Here is a 20,478-nt window from a genome sequence, read left to right on the forward strand (position 1 = left end):
GAAAAAAAAACAGTAACAATAATAATAATAAATCGACAACATCTTCAGATAATATTTGATTTATTAGAGTTAGAATGTAGAAGGCGTGTGTGTGCATGTAATGTTTTTTGTGTTTTACTTTTGGAAGTGGAATGTCTTTGATTATAGTTGAGAGTCCGCAGAAGGGAAAAAAAAAAAAAGTCTGATCCCTCGAATGAAACGAGAATACAATGGGCAGCGCACAGTATGGCACGTGCACACCGGAGCCGCAGCATCATAAGCAGAATGGAGGCGATGTTTTACCTGCGAGGGAGAACATAACATTGAAATGCGGTTGCTGAGAAGACGTGTCGACTCATTAGTGTTTCAAACAGAGAGCCATGATGGCGGGTGGCGGCGGTGGGGGGGCTGCGCTATCTATCGGATGCAAAACATTGTCAGCACAAATATAGTTAAAAATGTAGCCGTTAGCAAAGTTTGAAACTGGTTGATTTCAAGTTTAGCGGTGACAGTCAACATCTAGGAAAACATTTCTTTCTTCTTTCCCTTTTATTTGTCATTGTTGTTGATTTTATGTTTTAGATTGGCTAAAAGTGATAGGTAAATATGGTTTATGATGATGACACATGGTTTTATTTCCCAAAGCTTAGTCGCCATCATTTGTTCTAATGATGTATTTAATACCTCGATAGATAAAATGTCAATGCCACTAGGCTTTATGGCGAAAATATTTTGTGTTGTTTTGTTCACATTCAAGTGTGATATTCTTAAGTGGCTCATCTTCGTAGTTTGTTTTTTGTCTTCCCCTTTGTGTGACTTTCTTTCTCTAAGCCGCCTATTGGCTTAAACCGTCTTGGCTCTTGAGATGTTTTTGGACTTCATTCCTAAAATGACAAAAGGGGTTTTTGTTTGATGTTGTTTTTCATTCAAGGTCATGGAAAGTTGATTTGCTTTGGCCATTAATACTTTCCATTCTCTATTTAAGACTACTTCCACAAAGTCTAGCATCACAATTACTACTTTCCTATTTGCCAGGGCTTTACCGCCATCTTTCTACAATTTAAAGTGCTACAAAAGGAGCAGAAAAGAAATGTGAAAACTACGACACACTTATCTTAAGGTCTTACTTTGATGCGCTGCTGAAATAAATAGCGCCAAAAATCCGCAACGCTAACGTTGCCGATGACACTCCTCATTATAAAGCCCCTTTCACATCCGCCTTTTGTTTCTCCCCACAAATGCCCGGGCGAGAGAATGTGTGTAGATTGGGATGAAAAAGAGGTGAGGAGACAAGGACAGACATCATTGGGAGGACGCTTGGCCTGCCCGCTCTCATCCGGCGTGATTGACAGACGGGCGCATCGGCCGCACTCTCGCCGAGGCGTTTTCCCGCCCCGAAATCTGTCCATCAGCGCCGGTCTAAGCAGAGCGACAGCCATGACATCTAATCACAGGCCAGCCGGCGCCTCATAACTTGTGGCTAATGCGCTGCAGGTAACGCAGGGGGAGAAACGCCGCCGCCGCCTCCTCGCCGCGCTATTAATAGTCTGGATGGCGGCAGCTGACAGGAAGTGGATCGCTCTGATGGCGAGGGAAGGTGTCGCCAGACTATATCACAAGTCTGTTTGGCTTGAAGTCTCATCAAACTCGACTGCGTCCGTGCATTTGACCTCACAAAGTGACTGGAGCCTAACGTTTTATTTCCTTGCTGTCACTTTGGGCCGCTTCACCCGAAAGGACCTGAGCTTAGCATGCCGGTGTATCAATTCCTCGCAGACTTGTCCTTGAGACTTTTTTTGTGTGCGCACAATTTGCTATGAGGGATATTTCCCCATCGTGAATTTATATTGATTCAAAATTAGTAGTTCATTTTTGGCAATGTGTCTTGGATCTGCAGTTTGTTGACGTTTAGCCTCAAGGCTCCAACCATTAGCTAACACTGAGCAGTGGCTAATTTGCATTAGAGGTCAACGCCCCCTCCAAACTGGCTAATTTCATTCCGTCTGTTCCACTGTTCGGGTAAAGTTTTGACTGACACTCAAGCGTGTCAGAGCATACTTTGTTTCCTGTCCATCATGCGTTAGTTGTCAGTCTCAACTCTGTGACCCCTCCCCACCCCTCGCTGACATGTCAGCAATGCGCAAAGATTGGAACAAGGACACGTGTCACACCTTGCACTCTTATTACGCCGCCAATCACAGCAAGGAGACAAGCAGTTTGCTCAACGTTTGTGCTGCACGGCTGCATCTATTGCACATGATGGAAGGTGTGTGTGTGTGTGTGTGTGTGTGTGTGTGTGTGTGTGTGTGTGTGTGTGTGTGTGTGTGTGTGTGTGTGTGTGTGTGTGTGTGTGTGTGTGTGTGTGTGTGTGTGTGTGTGTGTGTGTGTGTGTGTGTGTGTGTGTGTGTGTGTGTGTGTGTGTGTGTGTGTGTGTTCATACGCCATCAGCCAATTCAGTAGTTAGTCGTTCAACAAGCCAAAAGCTAAACTGGCATACTGCATTTTTTCGTTGATTGAGCCCGATGAAGTCTTCCTAGCAACTAGTGACTAGCATTTACGAAACAAACAACATGACATTTTTATTGTAAATGATTTCTATAATTCGCCATGCAATAAATCTTTCTTCCTGCTTTCTTGCTTGCTTTCTGCTCCTAAACTGTCTTTCTTCTCTTCTTTTCTTCCCGGCCTGCCGCATCAGGAGCTGCTGAAATCATCACAGGTACTACTTTTGCTTTTTTTGCTCGCCGCTCCTCGGTTGTACGTGACTGCTCATTTCTGCTTATTATCAACGGATCTTTTTTGTAATTTTTTTTTTTTTACTGAGGAATGAGGAGAAAGTACACACAGATGGAGTTGCTATCATTTTTTTTAATCTCCCAAGTCAACATTTCTTTGTCTTTATAAGGTTAATTAGTTGCCCCATTCATTTGTTGTTCTGAGATTCATATATAGTATATATAGAGAGGCAGGCTTGATTTTTTTTTTTCTTCATCTTCTCACAAAGTCAATAAAGTCACAAAAGCACTCAGCTGTTTAATGGGTTTGCAGTTGATTCTCACGAGTCACCATTGGTGCTTTTCTAGGTGGAGGCAACCATTATTCTCATCACAGGCTTGTTCAATGAGTTATTCCAGTTCGAGTTATTCTTTTTCTTTTTTTTTTATTGTTAACACTATGCGTTTTTCTTTTAACACCAACAATTTTGTCCACGTGTGTAACGTAGGAGAGTGCCTGTCATGTTTTCTGGGGAAGACACATTAATATTTCATAATATTTCACAATCTGTGTATGCTAAATAATACATTACTAAAAATTCATAAATAAGATTAATTATTAAATTTATTGTCAATTTCCTAGTACAAACTGTCAAAATCATAAAGATAAAAATAGTCAGAGTAAGACCTCTGGATCGTTTCAGCAATGCAAGAGCATCTGTTTGTAATAGAAAATCTTTGACATAAGTTTTTAAAGTTGAAAAGAAAGATTTCTCCAGTTAAAGATATCGATTGTCGAATTGGTAAAAGCAAACAAACGTGGCGGTTGTGCTACAAAACACTCGAGACTTGGAAAACTTCCGTCCTTGTGAGTAGCTTTAGCTGCTGACTCCCACTGGTTATTATGATAAAGATAAAAGTGACTTTTCTTCTCTTGATTGGGATGTCGTTGTAGTTCATGACATTTTACAGGTGCTAATCATTTCAAGTGTTCTCCTTCCCCTTAAACTTATAATTGACGCTTTTTACAGACTTTCAGAACTTTTCTTTTCATGTGTGATCTCTTTTTTTTTTGCTTGACGAGTAGCTTTTTTTCACCCACTTTTGTGCTAGCCAATCATTAAACAAGGATCCTACACACAGAGAATCAAGTTGGCCAAATTAGTCAGACACCTTTTGAAAGCTCCTCATGCAAAGGTTCCAGAAGTTGTAATTAAACCCTATAAGACCCAAATCCCCGTTGCAGTTGAAGAAGCGTTTCATCATGAGGTTCAAGCTCTAATGACTGCGCCGTGTAAAGCGACGCAGCGGGGAGAAAAAGCGACAGAAAAGTTTTATTGTTAATGATGTTCCGTCGTGGCGCTTGTTGCTAGCCGACGCGCTGACTCAGGCAGTTGGACGCTGGCCTGTTCTGCTTTTGATGTTACCACAATAACAAAGAATCAAAGAGAGCGCCGTTAGCTAAACCTTAGCTGAAGTTGGCCTGGTTTAGTTGTGCTGTCCAATGAGAAGCAAGAATTGGCAGAACAAAATGGCGTCCTTGATACATTTTCTGCCACATTTCCTGTCGGTTGGGTGGACTGCTAATATTTCTATTTGATCACGTTTTCCACCCAGGAGGGTTTAAACCAAAATGTACATTCGACCAAATTGGTTCCACTCATTTATGAACAGTCGGCCGAAGCTTCTTACTCTCCACTGCCAATCTTGGTATCGTCTCCACTTGAGCCGAAATAATTTGGTCTTTGCTCCGTTTTGAGTGGCAGAGCCCTCCATGGCAGATTGCGCATCCTCTTTGGCTGCGCGTCGGCCTCGCTCGCCATGTTGTGATGCGGCAAGAGGCAGGCGGCCATGTGTAGAGCTACAGGCACTTTACTCTTCCAGACAGCTGCTGGAATGAGTGTGCATTTATCAGCCAGTCGTCTGTGCCCAAATCTCCCCCCTCCCACCAGCGCCCACCATCCGGGATTAATGAGTGTCTCTCCTCATTTGCACCCAATCATGAGCGGGATGCTGAGGCAATTGAAAATGTTTACTCCAATCGCCAGAGCCCTCCATGTTGCACAAAGTGGCCCGTTTTCACTTTGATGGGATTGCTAATCACGGCCGTGTTATTTATGTGTGTTTTGAATTGGAGATGAGCCTAAGCTGAGAAGGATGCTGGAGCGCCACCAATATTGCTCAGGGCTGTCGAGGATTTATTTACAGTTACTTTTCTCTGCCGACCAGATCACGGCGAGCGGAGAGTAAGCTTGCCTCGCGCTGCCAGATATTTTCAACTTTTAGAATCTAGAAATGTGAAATTCATGCGTATTTTCATTCTACTGCATTGCATCTTGACGCGCATTTTAACAGTCAATTAGCATCAGCTTAATTTTTTATCGTATTCGTATCGTATTTGTATCGTATTTGCATCGTATTCGTGTCGTATTCGGATCCGTATCGTATTCGTATCGTATTTGTTTTTATTTCACAAGCTCTGGGAGCTCACGTATCGTATTTTACTCAATTAGCAAAACGCTAACGTTTATCCGGGACAATGCGCTTAAAGGGCACATTGGGCCTCAGCTGACCGTTTGCTATTAATATTATGTAAATATTGCTGACGTCTGAAATGTGAACCGGAGGCGTTAAAGAGCACATCGTCTGGATTCTAGTGTCCAAGTTGACGTTATCCCCTCCATTATCTGCTGACATTTTGTCCGTTTTCAAACATTACCTCACTTTTGTCCCGAATCAAACAGGGAGGCTCGTTATATCAGACAATTGGTCCGAGGAGATTTTTTTTTTTCCGCACAGGAGGTTAATTTCTTATTGCAGGAGTTCACGGTGAATCATGTTAGTTTGCCTGTCTGTTCCCATTATCTCTCCGGGGGTGAAACAAACGCACGACCCCCCCCTTTTTATTTTTCCTTTTTATTATTCCTCCCCACTTTGTAAATGTCACAAAGCAATCGAGGTTTTTTTGCGTGACGACTCGGGCATGTAAATGCGCTTTTGATGTTTGCGCCTGCGTCTGCAGCTGATAGCGTTGCGCCTCCACTGGTGTGAATCTGAGACTTTCTAATGTATTCCAAGCTCGGGTAAAAATAACACAAGGTGACTTTAAATTCTCTCCACGAAAACAGGAAAGGAAGAACAAAAAGGATTTTTTTTCGTGGTGTGAGTTACGACAACAAGGTCCCGGGCTATGTCTCGGAAGAGCGCTTGTGTACCGAGAGCCTTTCGGAAGCTCTTTGCCATGCCAGGAGATAGACGGCGGCAAACTGAGCACACATTGGTCACATGGGCGCTCAGATGGAAGGCTCTGATAAAGCTTAGCCCATCATCGCCATCCAGCTCGCCATTTTGAAGATAACATGTGTCAATCGATACGCCGGAAGGAAATACACATTACATCATGTGCTCAATTATTTGTCACAATAGATGATAATTTGGGGAAAGTTCAGTTTTATTGCAGCAAGTGGACTAGATAATATATATAAAAGGAAATAATAAAGAACTAAATCATAAATAAAGTACTTGTCAGAATCAGTCAGTCAACATTTAAAATGGAGCAGAATCATGAAATTTTAACATTTTCGCACTATATCAGATGGGGAACACTGATTTATGGAGTGGAAGACCCGATCAATAAAATTTATTTTTCCACCCCTTACTCTTCACGTTCCCTTGTCTCCTAGCTGCTACGTTCTCTTGTCTCCTAGCTGCTGCTCTCCAGCTTCCCTTCGTGGGTAGCCAAGCTTGCAAGCCCATCTGGCGCTGACTCACAGGGGCCCGCCACTCGGATCCGGGGACGCGGACTGGGAGGGGGATCAATAGTGGCAAACATGGCAGTCTTATATTAAACGGATTAGACTTCGGCTGCACAATCTACACAAAGCCTGTTTGTGTAGCGTGGCATTGTGTGGCATTGTTGCCTCGTGTTGACGAAAGAAGCGCAAATATTTGTGAGGCAGTAAATGTCCAGACGGTAACGTGTGTGTTTGTGTGTTGAAGTGGAAGGTCAGAACCTGGCGACGGACAATGTTTCGGTGGTGGAGGGCGAGATGGCCACCATCAGCTGCAGAGTGAAGAATAACGACGACTCGGTCATCCAACTGCTCAACCCCAACAGACAGACCATCTACTTCAAGGATGTCAGACGTAAGGAACACTGCAGTAATTATTAAATATTTCATAAATTTATATATATAATAAATAATAATAATAATAAATATAATAATGAATTCATAAATATTAATATTACAAGGAACTCTGCTGTAATTATTAAATATTTAATAAATATGTAGAGGCAATAATAATAAAAAAGATAAATGATCAAAAAGATAAATAATAATAAAAAATAAATATAATAAAAAATTATCAAATATTAAAGAATATTTAAATCAAAACTTTAATGACAGCAGAACGGCTGAAATGATGAGGACAAGTCTCTTAAGCGATTACTGGTTTCTACAGGAGGTTGCCATAGGAGGACATGAGTCAGAGCCTCGTACTTATTAATTTCTCGCGAAAGGTTATCTTAGCTTTATGAAAAATTCATCCATATTCTTACTCAGGGCGCATATATGCAGAAATATTAGCGATGCTTTCAACGGCGAATCGTTGAAAGGTCGGCCTCGTTGGCCTTGACAACTCGATTAATTGCCGAGAATTTCGCCGGGATTTGTGTCCGGTTCTGAAATGACTCGACAGGCCACACTGTTTTAGTCACGAGTGTCGCATCGTTTGCAAATTAGGGAGCATCTCGTAATGTGAGCAGCTGGAAAGCTTGCGTGGCCCATCCCGCCTTTTTTTGCGTCGTACGTTCGCAAAACGTGATTTCCATCTGTCCTTGACGTTTGCCACTTTAGCACAAGTCATTAAGCTCAGGAAGCGCGCGAGATTAATATGAGATAATTCTCCGTCGGGCCATAATGGGAATACTTTTGTGTCCTTGTCAATGTTCGATTTTACGATAATCTCTTAGATTAGGAGATTGAACGTTATGATTATGCATGAGCATATGGGCCACGTCTACTTTTTGCTAGCCCCCCCCCCCCAGTTGCGCTTCTTTCACTCGTTTTTGTCGAGGATACGAGCCAGCCTTCTAGGTGATGGAGAACGTGTCCTTCTATACCGCAGCCCAGCTGTTAGTTTGCAAGTAAAAAAAAAAAAACTCACTCTTGTCCCTTTTTTTTTCTTCCCCCAAAGCATTGTGGGAATTGAGTAAATCTTCAGAGGCTGCAGTAGATTCTGCATTTTTGACTCTTACACAAAACCCAGCAAAGTTTTCTCAGTGGGACACGCGTGCACTCGTGGCCCACAACGAGGCGCTTTCGGCTACCGAATGATCACCCACTTCAATCCCCTAGTCATTCACGATGTTAGCTGTCAAACATGGCGGCTGGACAGTGAAAAATGGCGGCGTGCAAGTGTGTGCCAGCGGCAGCGACACGGCGGCCACACAGGAAGACAGATACGAGATCATGATGGTGTCTTCACCCCGGCCACTAAGGAGCGAATAAACACATTCATACTGCTGCCAGTAAATAAAAATTACCTTACAGGTTGAGGCCGGGACGCTGTTGTCGAGACGAGGCGAGATCTATGCGAAATGACATGCAATTTGGCAGAGCTGACATCTGTGATGGGAAAAATGAGGGTTTATCCGAGGGTTTCTGTGGATGAGGCGGCACTCTTATTTATGCACTGCGACGCGCTTCTGGAGGCGACTGACTTTGAAAAAGGTGGATTTTAAATGGATGAAAAGCTAGTCCCAATCTTCTTTCAAATGTGACCGCAAAGTAAGTCAATTAGATGCTAAGGTGTGATTGACACACGGAAAAATAGGTTAGAAACGTGTTTTTTTTAAACAAAGAGAGGACAAATTTAGAAGAAAAGATACGTAGGTGTATTAATAAAGAGACAGATTGACGGCTAAACAAACAACTGATGTTGTAATAATAAAATTAAAAAAACAAGGGGTCCTAGTAGAGATCCATGCGGGACACCGTTCCAGTTTGGCGGATGTTTTTTAATAACATTTAAAGCAAAATATTATATAAGAGATTTCCGAAGCAGTCACTAACAGAATACGCTTATTTGACATTTCAAAATTAGCCCAAACATTAAATTAGAATGTTTTTTTTAAGGACAGTTTACATTTTGGAAATGCTAACTAGCAGTTCATGTTATGATACTGTTTGTGATTTTCCACGTTCTAATACAGCCTGATGGCAGGAACATCAATTTTTAAAGTGCACTCATAAGCACTTTAGCTCTCGCGTCGTCGATGTTGTTTAATCTCCGCCTGGCGTCTCGGGGGGGTGTCAGGCTTTCCCTCCCTAACAGGTGTTGTGACTCTCCAACTTACACCAGCGCCATTGTTCCCCTCTGAGTCCTTCACGAGAGCTCTCAAATTATATCGGGGGAGGAGATGGGAGGAGGAGATGGGATTTCATGTTGATGCTGCCCCGAGACCCCGAGTAATGATCGTGATAATAACTGCAGAGCCTGATGGGAATACCAAATACGTCCCCGTGCGTTTTAAGCGGCGGCGGTAAGAGGAGTTGGCTAGCTTCCCGCGCGGGACCCGGGAAAGGAGGCGAGGTCGGGGTGCTCATCAAATCAGCCAAAGATGTTTATGTGAAAAGAGGAATTCAGCCGACCTTAACGAGAATTTAATCCAGTCTGTCTGCTATTGCCATTAAATTATGTCTATCATGAAAACATGCCTCAGGCAAAAATTTGCTGATTTTTATAAAACAACATTTTTACCCGGACTAAGAATCAGGAAAAAAAAAATACAGTTGTCTTAGAAGATATTTTGACGTGCTTTAATATCTCGGTTAATGTATTCTGTACTTTTACAATTGGAGTGTAACGCATTCATCCGTGACAAGGAGCGGCGGCACTGTTTTAAGAGTTGCCGGCTTGTTAGGAGTCCTCACGAGCGCTCGCCGCACTTTGCCGTCTTGGCGAGTGCTCCGCCGACTGTGAAGCTACTTTATAAATCAACTCGAATGAATCACTTTGAAGCCCACTTTTCTTTGACTCAATTAAAGAGAGAGCTCGCAAAGCTCCTTGCACTCCTCCCTATCTCATTTTCTGCCGCTTCCTCTTTTGTCTTCGTCCAACCGCGTCGCCTTGGATTCTTTTTTCCGGAGGACTCTTCCCCTCATATTGTCGTTTGTGTCCCGCCGCAGCCCTGAAGGACAGCCGGTTCCAGCTGGTGAATTTCTCCGACAACGAACTGCGGGTGTCCCTGTCCAATGTGTCGCTCTCGGACGAAGGACGCTACGTGTGCCAGCTCTATACCGATCCGCCTCAGGAGGCCTACGCCGACATCACCGTCCTGGGTGGGTAGAAGGCACACGGACATGTAACTCACTTTTATATTATATTTATACATTATAACTATACGTTCCCCCCTTTCATTCTACCAAACTTTTTTTTAATTTATTTTTATTTATTATACATATATTTTTTTTAACTTTTGAATTTCAAAGTATACATTCGCACCCTTTCATTCTCCCAAACTTTTTTATGTATTTATTTATTATATATATATATATATATATTATTTTTTTTTTTTGCTTTTGAAGTTTAAAGTATACATTCCCACCCTTTTATTCTACCAAACCTTTTAAATTTTTTTTTTATTTATTATTATTATTATTATTATTATTATTTAACTGTTGAAGTTTAAAGCATACGTTCCCACCCTTTCCCCCCCCCCCCCCCCCCCAACTACTGGGTAACACTTCATCTGACTTCTTATCCACTTATGTGCTCCCTCCCATTCCTCCGCTGACAGTTTTTTCTTTTTTTTTGAACTCTCGCCGCATTATTGGTAGTAGTCATCTTTGATCCCGTCATCTTTAGCAGCTGAAACAAAATGTCAGCCAATTAGAGACCCTCGGTGCACGAAAAAGGAGCAGATGCTGGAAGCCATGGCATGGCGTCTGCCGCGTGGGCCTTGGCAGCTGTGTTGACTGTGTGAATTCCAGTGAATGTTGACTTGGCTGTTCCCAAACCATTCGCCCCTTTGAGAGTCAGCTGTGCCTTCACTCTGATGCTTTTGCGTTAAAATGACTCTAGTTAAGCTTTATTATACACGCCAACATCCCGGCGGGGAATGAAAGGAATTAAAAGCACTTTCAAGTAATTGCTTGACTTGTACAATGGAGGCTGACAGTGGCGGCGCTTTTTCTCCTAAACTGAGGCTTCCATTGAAGGGTCCTTGCAATGAGCTCCCCCTCTGACTTTTGGGCTTTCAAGGAACCAGAGTTCAGCCCGATGACTAATTCGCCAAATAAGCAAAGAGTATCCTGCTTTCTGTGCGTGGTGGAGTTATTTGGCCCAATGCGAGAATACGTTATTTCATATTTAAATTTCAACTTATTCATCCTTTTCTGTGAGCTCCGCTCCAGCGTTCAAAAGCGAATGGAGGAAACTTTTCAAACTTGTTTGGGCCACAAGGAGACTCGAGAGAGAACTTACAATAAAGTTGGTCCTCGGAACTTTTGATAGAATCTTATTGTATCTAGTACCGTCGATAGGCATCGTGTTATTTAAATTTGGAGAGTTTGCAATTCAACACAATTGCCCAAGTCACATTTCGATATTTCAATTTTTTTTTTAAATTATGCATACAGTATAAAAACTAATAAAATAAAAAAAGAAATATAAAGTACTAAAACATTTCAAAATCAAAAAAATCCGCTTCAAAATCAATTTGAAAAAATATATATATAATCTTGTGGGTCCTCATTATTGGAGCCATTTTTCATTTTTATTTTTTCCGCATCAGTGCCCCCGGGCAGCCCGATCATCGAGAGCCGCGAGGACGTGGTCAGCGAGGGCAACGAGACGGAGCTCACCTGCACGGCCAGCGGCAGCAAGCCAGCGGCCTCCATCAGATGGATGAAAGGAGATGAGGAAATGACAGGTAGGTCCAAATTCAAGTCCCGACATGACTTCATGCCCTCTTGCCTGCCACAGACAACCGAGTGCCAATATATATTTTTTTTTTACCATCTTTTGGATTGTTTGGCCTCATCTACAGCTTTTCCTCCCCCGAGAGTCATTCTTGTTGCTTATTTATGATTTTTTGCTTGCTCAGCAGAGGAACTCTATGATTAAGCCGTGCGTTAAGAGCTTCATGTCACTGAATGTTTCTCATAAATCATCAGCCTTCGCGGCTCGTGCCGTGATTTCAAATGACCAAAATATTTACTCTCACGGCTCTGTTAAACAAGTTGAATGCTGATGGAATTTCACGGCCGTGAATCTATTGTGTTGCCTTGAAGGAATCTATACGCAGCCAAACTCACCGTCACTGTTATGAATTCATATTTGTGCCTTTCATCTTCATTTCCGCATCTTACACAGAGGTGTGACCTAGGGGGGGTGGAATAATCCTTATTGCCTCTCAGTTATGATTAAGGGTCATCAGTTTTTCATTATCGTACAGCAAGGGGAGGAAATTCATTTTTGGATTTACCCGGAGTGGATCTGTGCGGGCTTTTTTCGTCAAATTCGGTGTGTATTAGAATAGAGAGGTTTCATTGGGCTTGTCACGAGATGAAATATTTAGACAGGGACCAATCGGATGCGAAATGTCATCGCCACCTCCAGTCTTCCCTCGCCGACTCCATCTTTGTTTATGAGGAGTTGATGAAGAATTCCGTACGTGAGGGACATAGAAGGTAATAGCACAGAGTCCGGACACCGGAGACTCTGGTTGGATCAAATTTTGGCGTTCGATACGGTGGCCCACAATATTCTGCTGGCTTGTTGTCAAATATCTTTTTTTTTTTTTTTTTTAAACCATTATTTGTCGACTGTTATTGTTCGGCTACTGTATATTCATTTTTGTTTCGATTTTCTGTTTTCGCTGGCCAGCGTTTCTGTGTGGAGATTGCATGTTCAAAAGTGATCATTTATTGAAATGTTTAAAAAAAAAAAAAAACAGCCATGAATAAAAAAAAAAAAAAAAAGACCAAGTATTGTCAGGCTTTTAAAAAAAAAAAAGAATCATGTTTAGTAAGGCTTTTAAAAGATGACTCTCTATAGCACATGTGTCAAACTCAAGGCCCGGGGGCCAGATACGGTCCGCCACATCATTTTATGTGGCCCGCGAAGACAAATTGTGCATCAAATTCGTGTGTCATGACGAGAATTGCAAATTGTCTTCACTTTTAATATCTTTTTTTTTTAATATTTGGCCAGTTTTTACTCGTCTGATTTGAAAACAAGTTATTTGTCAGTTTGTTTTGTAGCTTTTACTGTATATAATATGAGGTGCTCGTACATTTATTTGGGTTTTCCGAAAGAAGCTATGACTACAATGCGGCCCGCGAAAAAAATGAGTTTGTCACCCCTGCTCTATAGTAAGGCTTTTAAAAAAAAATAATAATAATAATACCATCTATAGTTAGGCGTTTTTTGTCTTTTGGAAGAAAAAAAAACAAGGCGACCATGTATTGTATCGTGAATCTTTTTTTTTAGGGTTGTATTTCATTCCAGCAGGCTAAGCATGACAAAGAAATCTGCTGGCTGATTTAAGCATTAATGGCAGATTCGGTTTTGCAATCAATAATCAAGCTGGCAGAATTGCCATTGGCAGTTTCTGGCCCAAGAGAGAGAGAATCAGCACACAAGGGGGGCAAAATTAACATAAATTACAGCAGCAGAATGATTTCAATAATGTGGAAACGAGCTCGTCTGCTGCTGGTCTTTTACGGAATTGATTCCGTTGTCTGAATAATGTTTATAATTTGCGAGTGGTTATGTGAAACCGCCCGCCGAAGATGAAATTGTAAACTGTCTCAATGTTTTGCTCATTGGGGAAAATGGGAATCAGTAAGCGGGCTTAGAAGTACCAGTAAGACAAAAGTAGAGTGCATGGCCTTAATGTTAGAGCCAACCCAGTTCATATGGATCTTTGACGTGTATAGTCGTCAATGGTAGTGAATGAGTTCAGAAAAATTATTTAGTTTGGGCAAGGAGCAAGGAAACGGTTGACTCGTCGGAATCACATCAGAGATGGTCAGCGCATTTCTTTCTTCAGCGTTGTTGTGACGTCGTAGAAGAGAACTTTGTAGAAGCAAAGAATTGGAAGAGCTCTGACGGTTTTGGAATATTAGAAAAAAAACAAGTTGAAAACTTTGTGCAAACAAAAATACGAAGTGAAGAAGCTTGGTTTGTTGGGCAGATTGCTGTTTTATTTATTAGCGCGACGTTGTTTTGCATACGCGTCATCTGAGAGGCCGTCTGATTTCCTAATTCAATCTTCTGTTCAGACGGCGTTTGACAGCGACAAGTGTCACCCTGGCAGAGGTTATGCTTGATTGCGCCGGGATTGATCAGTGGTTGATGCTCACAAGTGTGTTTTGATTAGACGTCTGCGCCTTGACACTCAAATCGGGTCCGCATTGAAATTCAAGTCCCCGCCACGGTTTGATTTGTGCCTCTTTTTTTTTTTATAATTTATTTCTTTTATTCTTCATCTGCGCACGAATGACATTGATAATTGACACGCCTCAACATTGATAAGTACATTCTCCGACCCTCATCTTCAAAACTCATCTCAGAAAACTTCCTAGCACTTTTTTTATCTTTTAAAATTTAAAGCCGCATTCTAGATGGCACCAGACTTTTTGTTTCTGAACTAATGCTAGGAAAAGTACGCTCACAATATTTGTAGCGCTGCAATATTGACGTAATTATTTTTAATGTAACCATTTTCAATGATATAAATTTTATAAATCTCATATTGCATATTTTGCTGTATTCTTTTTATATATTTTTTTAAATATATTTTTTATATTTTATTTAAATTTTATATATTTATTTTATATTTTATATGTTTATATTTTATTTATATATTTTATTTATATTTATATGTATATATTTACTTATTATATATTATTATTATTATTTTTTTTTTTTTATATTTGGCATTTTAAATCATTTAACAATGGCCTGACAATATGTGATTGTTCGACTAACTACGTTTTTTTGCACATACTCAGACTAAAACTGTCTGCGCAATGAATGCCTTACTGTGAGCTCTGCAATGTAGCAGAAAAAAGTCAATTGAAATCCGTCTGTTGGTACAAGTCGTATTGGCTCGTAATAGCCCCCCGAGCGCACTACCAGTCGATGAAGTCCAGAGCAGGTCTTCGGTTACATTAATATCCGTCCATATTGTAAGTGTGCGTCGGCATCATTTTTTTCTTTTTTTTTTGGGGTCCGTCGGGGGCTCCCCTCGTGACCGGGGCTGGAATGAAAGTGCGACTCAGGTCAAAGTGGGGTGGCGTAATTATTTCCCCACTTCATTAAGCGCGAGTAAAGCGTCACACTCAGCACTGAAGTTAATGCGCTGCCCCCGGTGGCATTGTAATGCTCTCCAAATGACCCCCCCCTCCCCTCTCTGACAGCTCCACGGGGCTGAGCGGAGGGCAGATTACTGCCAGCTTGCCCAACCCAAAAACGCAGTTTCTATTTGTCATTTTTACACTTTGCTGATCTTCTTTCCAGGAGAAACAACGGTGGAAGAGACGTACGACCGAATGTTTACCGTCATCAGTCGCGTGCGGTTCCTCGTCAGCAAAGAGGACGACGGCATGCCGGTGGATTGCGTCGTCGAGCACCCGGCCGCCAACGACCTGCTCGCTCAGAGGAACCTGGAAGTGCTATGTGAGTATCACCTGTCAAGCCAAAACAAAATCCTCTCCCCTGTCCCCAAAGTCGGAAAAGAATCCACCTGTTGCTAAGCAAAGTTCTCAATTGTAATTTTTTTTTATCGACTTGATTAATAAATGTGCAAAACCAATTATTTTTATAATATTCCATAGCTGCAGCCCTAACTGTCATAAGTGACTTTCTTTCCACTAATTAGCTAAATTGCTACTGGGCATTCGGGGTCAGCATTCAGCTTTCCTCAAAAAGACTATTTATAACCAACAAGGTGGTGCCGTTGATAGCCGAAGGCGGGTTATCTGATTAGGTGTGACTGATAAATCCGACTGGCGCCACGCACCCTAAAGGTTAAGTCACCCTATTGTAAGCGCTGCGGAATATTCATTTTGGTCCACTTTCTTCGTCTGACCTTTCAAGGAAAAACAGAAAGCTCGACTGCAAGTGCTTGACATTTTGCTAATCTTTGCCATGCGTTGATAACGGGAGAGAAATCATTTTTTGCTGTAAGCTACTATAGGCTGAGTAGATGTCAAATGTGCACATAGGATAATCCTTTTCATCCGCCGCCACCTTTCACTCCTGGCTATTTTTGCCTTTGCTCCCTTTCCAACGTTTTGAGTGCAATCATAATTTGATTTCAGTTTTGGCGAGGCAGTCAAAAGGGGCCGGCCTTGTTAAGAGTCTACGATACAAGTCAATAAAATATTTTTGATTTCTCAGATAAACCCGAAGTGAAGATTGTGGTGACGTATCCCCAAGGATTAACTCGAGAGGGCGACAATCTCGATCTGACGTGCGTTGCGGGAGGAAAACCACAGTGAGTGCACCGGACGAGGGGCGGAGCCTAAATTTCAAAGTCATCATCTATCGGATTGTATTCCCTGAATTTGCTCGTGTCTTCGCAGCCCTCATCAGATCAACTGGCTGAGGGTGGAGGAGGACTTGCCGCCTCACGCCGTGGTCACCGGCTCGGACCTCTTCATCGAGAACCTCAACAAATCCTTCAACGGCACGTATCGCTGCGTCGCCTCTAACACGGTGGGCGAGGCCTACGACGACTACGTCCTCTACGTGTACGGTGAGTCGTGCCGCACGAAGTTGTGTCGTAAAAGTTCCAGGAATGGAGTCGCAAACTCATATTTAAAATCTAAACTTTTGGTTAAAGGTTAGGATCAATACAGTAAGTCATGGATTACTTGCTAAATGGCTTTTTAGCGGCATTGTGTGCTTTGGCGCTGCTGTTTTGGTTAGCAACAGTGTTCAAATAGGCTCAACAGTTATTAATGTCGTCTATGAACGTAGATGGCCGTAGTTGATGTATCTTTTTTTTTTCTCCCTATATGTCAAGAAGATTGTTAGATTTAGACGTCGGGCATGCCACTCATATTCAAACAACAAAATGTGAGGAGAAGGCGCCGCGTGGCCTTAAAAGCAAAACCTGTTTTTCGAGAAGGGGCCTTTTGTTGCCTTTTATGAGATCTGATTGCTGCTTTCACGACAATGTGATTGTTTTGATTTGTGCTCATTTAAGTCAACTTGACAGCCATTGTCAAAAAGCAACAATGTTGCGGTTTGTTTATCTGGCCCACCGGCAAATTACGATGACAGCTGTTGAGAATGTGCATTTGTGCACAGAAATGAAAAGGTCCCCCCCACCCTCCCCCCCCCCCCCAACTCGTCTGAGTCGTCTCACCAATTGTGTCGCTGGCAGCTTTTTAGCGAAGAAGCTTGTAAGAAACTCGTCAGTGTCTGTAAGGAGTCACTCGCTAATGTCCTTGAAAAAAGGAATTCATAGTTGGTAGGATTACAATATATTTGCTTTCTCCCTTTTTCTGTGGCGCTCTTCTTCTTGGTCATAGCGGGAGTTGGAGTCGAAGCGCGAGACAATTTGAAGGCGACAGAGTGGCAATCAATTTGAATGGATTAGTGGACTGAAAGAAGTGAAACCAAAATTTGGTAGAGCCTTCTTGGTGAAAAGGTCTGACTCAAATTGACGCAATGTAGCAACATAGAAAGGTTTTTCAATGTACAATGCCTGAATTAGAATTTTTTTGTTGAAAGTGTAGTATGTTTTAAAAAAAAAATAAAAAAATGAAATATAACTAAATGGCTGTGAAGGACTCGAGCCAACCAAAGTATTCCACTGACTTTACAAATGTTTCTATGAAATGACCTTCCGGAGTTGTGAGTGGATCAGCGTGAATGCTGTTGTCACTTTGCTTTTCTTTCTTTCTTTTTTTGGGTGAATGTGGAGAGCGAAGTGGGTACAAAGCAGATCTCACACAACCCGGCCTCCTCCACGCACACACACAGCCATACAATAGTGTTTCACTAATCCGAATCTCTCAGGTGAAAAACATTCAGTATTCCGGTAATTACTCTCTGAGATCATTTGTGCTGTTTGAGAAGTTAATCCTGCAGAGAAGTTAGCAAAGCTGCCTTCTGGGTCCCTGCGTTGGACATTACAGTTAATGTAAAGATGCAGAGGGAGCAAATGACTGATTCAAATGTAATATAGAGTAACCCAGGTTTGCATTCTTGCTATTTTGCAGTTTTTTTGGGAACATAGATAACGCTAATTTTCCGTCTAACATTGTTTTATATTAGGTGTAATTCTGCTGCTGACCACTAGATGTTTTGTTTGAAACGTAATTTTGAAAGAAGAGGGGAAAAAAGTAAGTCATTCAGCAAAACTTGTTTTTGTTGTCAAATATTGAATACCATTCGGTGTAATTCTGCTGCTGACCGCTAGATGGCTCAACATTTAGTTTGAAACGTAATTTTGAAAGTAGAGTCAAAAAAATGAAGTCATTTAGCAAAATTTTTTTTATTGTCAAATATTGAATACCACTGTAATCCTGCTTTTTATGCCTACGAAATACAACTGTAGGTGTTTTTTCAAATGTTTATTTTTTCCGTGTTGCATCTTTCTTAAATCACACAATGTATCTACTTAAAGTGTCTGTTGCATGGCCATTAAATGCAGGTGGTCTTCATCCAAACACCTTTTTTTTTTCCTTTTACTATCTGCATCCTCCTTGCCCTGTTGTCTCTTCAATTAGCGACTCGCTCTGCACATATTTTAACAATTTCCATTAAACGACGTTTTTCTCTGGTGTGCTTGCGAATGTCAGACGCGGTGCAGCTTCAGCCGGGTTCTAATGAGACACAGGAGATTGGTAAAAAGGTGTTCATAAGCGCTTATAATTATGTCTGCGACTCCCACTCCTCTTTTACGCAGGATTTAATGCCATCCCAAATCATGTTGTGGTCCGTGCAAGGCTTTGTTGTCCCAAAGTAATCACGCCCGCTACATCGGCTTAATTAGTGTGTCTGTGCACTGCGGATTGGCCCTGGCGTGTTAACCTTGTCCTGCCTTGTCTCGCTATTTGCAAACGCCACTAGGCGTGTCGGCCATTAATTTCATTATCGTGTCTGGTCAAATTGACATTTTTAAGTTGATGTCTTTTTGTTGTCTTTTGCTTTCAAGTGCCTTCTTTCAGCCATTTACCCAATTATTTTCTACCATGCTCCGTTTTGGGGTTACCATTGAGGTCACTCAGACACTCAAGCCATTTTGCCAATATCGTCAATATGCTCAGTGCTGCCAGGCTTCCATTTGGACAGCTTTTGTCTCTTTGGCTGCAATTTGGCCCTCGCGTAGAACTTATCCCTTATGGCCAGCATTCTGAGAAATTCTTTGTTCCATCTGAACTCGTCAAGAGATAAGTACGGAGACAGACGGAAGATTTATCGATTTCCATTGTTTTGCTAAAATAAGATGCCCTAGTAGTGATCCTTGAGTGACGGCATATATTTAAAAAATATCAAATCGATTTAAAAAGAAAATACTGTTAAACCTGTTTTTTGTGTTCAGCAAGCATATGAAATTATAAAGGCAGTCGTATTTTTGCTATTTTTCTGCCATACTGAGAACACAAATGAGCCTTGTGAGGATACAAGTAACTGCCTTTCTCCGCGCTGGCTTCCAATGCTGCGTGACTGCCAGTCCCTCTACTCAACACAATTTTATAAGAAGTGATGACCTTTCATTCCGCGCCTGCCAAGTCAGGTGTGTGTGTGTGTGTGTGTGTGTGTGTGTGTGTGTGTGTGTGTGTGTGTGTGTGTGTGTGTGTGTGTGTGTGTGTGTGTGTGTGTGTGTGTGTGTGTGTGTGTGTGTGTGTGTGTGTGTGTGTGTGTGTGTGTGTGTGTGTGTGTGTGTGTGTGTGTGTGTGTGTGTGTGTGTGTGTCGATGTAAATTCCCATCAAATCAAATCCCGTTGTATTGTGTGTGAACATTTGTCCTGCTGTTCTGCAGTAAATGAAGGAAGAGCCAGACAGCATCTTTCCTCCGTCCCTCCCTCCCGCTCTCTCCTCCTATAATTCACATCTATACTGCCTTTGCTCACTGTTTATCCCAACGCTGACTTATTTGACCTGTAAATCCTCCACGGAGCAAAAGTCAAAGATTGGCTGTATATTTACGTTGGATGTGCAGACAGCGCTCAAGGGTGTTACGATTTTCATCATGTGGAAAAAGTGTCAACACAGCCGATGTATGGATGGATAAATGGATGGATGGAATCAGCGACTCAGTCACCAAACCTCAATAAGGATAGGCTTATATAGGTCAGAGGTATACTAGATAACATCTAGAAGCATTTTATTCATTATTGGGTAATGAAATGTTTTCAAAATTATGGTAATGTTAGAAGTCTGAGGATTGATCCCTGTGGGACACCGTTCAGGTAGGTAGGTTAATAGGAAGTAAAATTAGTTGTCCATCAATCATGAAACTCTAATTATTACTATTATTAGTAGAAGTAGTAGTTGTAGTATTATGCGTGTAATTTTTTTAAACAAATTTTGATGCCTTAATGGTTGTATTTGAAAGCCTGTTTAAGGGATAGAACCAAAAGAAAACAAATACAAGCACTGTTGGATATAAACAAATTTCACAGGTTTGTTTGACTTGAATTCTATCTTTTCCTTAGCGCTTGAAAATATAGCCTCATCCTCAAAATACACTCATAGCTGTGCCTTCATAATACACAGGCCCCCAAGTCATCCGGCTTGGAAAATTGACCATGGA

General features: G+C 41.7%; 1 protein-coding gene across 5 annotated transcripts in view; it reads left to right on the forward strand.

Annotated features, from left to right (window-relative positions):
• The window catches only part of cadm1b (cell adhesion molecule 1b), a 106,267-nt gene that overhangs the window by 70,258 nt on the left and 15,531 nt on the right, over positions 1-20,478 (forward strand). For 4 of the 5 annotated variants that reach the window (XM_037267321.1, XM_037267324.1, XM_037267323.1 and 1 more), the window contains 7 exons: positions 2,678-2,698; positions 6,693-6,839; positions 9,884-10,036; positions 11,491-11,628; positions 15,225-15,383; positions 16,107-16,203; positions 16,292-16,464. In XM_037267321.1, coding sequence (XP_037123216.1) covers positions 2,678-2,698; positions 6,693-6,839; positions 9,884-10,036; positions 11,491-11,628; positions 15,225-15,383; positions 16,107-16,203; positions 16,292-16,464 — 888 coding nt within the window. The remainder of the gene's footprint in view (positions 1-2,677; positions 2,699-6,692; positions 6,840-9,883; positions 10,037-11,490; positions 11,629-15,224; positions 15,384-16,106; positions 16,204-16,291; positions 16,465-20,478) is intronic. The other variant, XM_037267322.1, reaches the window with a different exon arrangement.

This window comes from Syngnathus acus, chromosome 13 (genome assembly GCF_901709675.1).
Source record: "Syngnathus acus chromosome 13, fSynAcu1.2, whole genome shotgun sequence".
Classification (NCBI taxonomy): domain Eukaryota; kingdom Metazoa; phylum Chordata; class Actinopteri; order Syngnathiformes; family Syngnathidae; genus Syngnathus; species Syngnathus acus.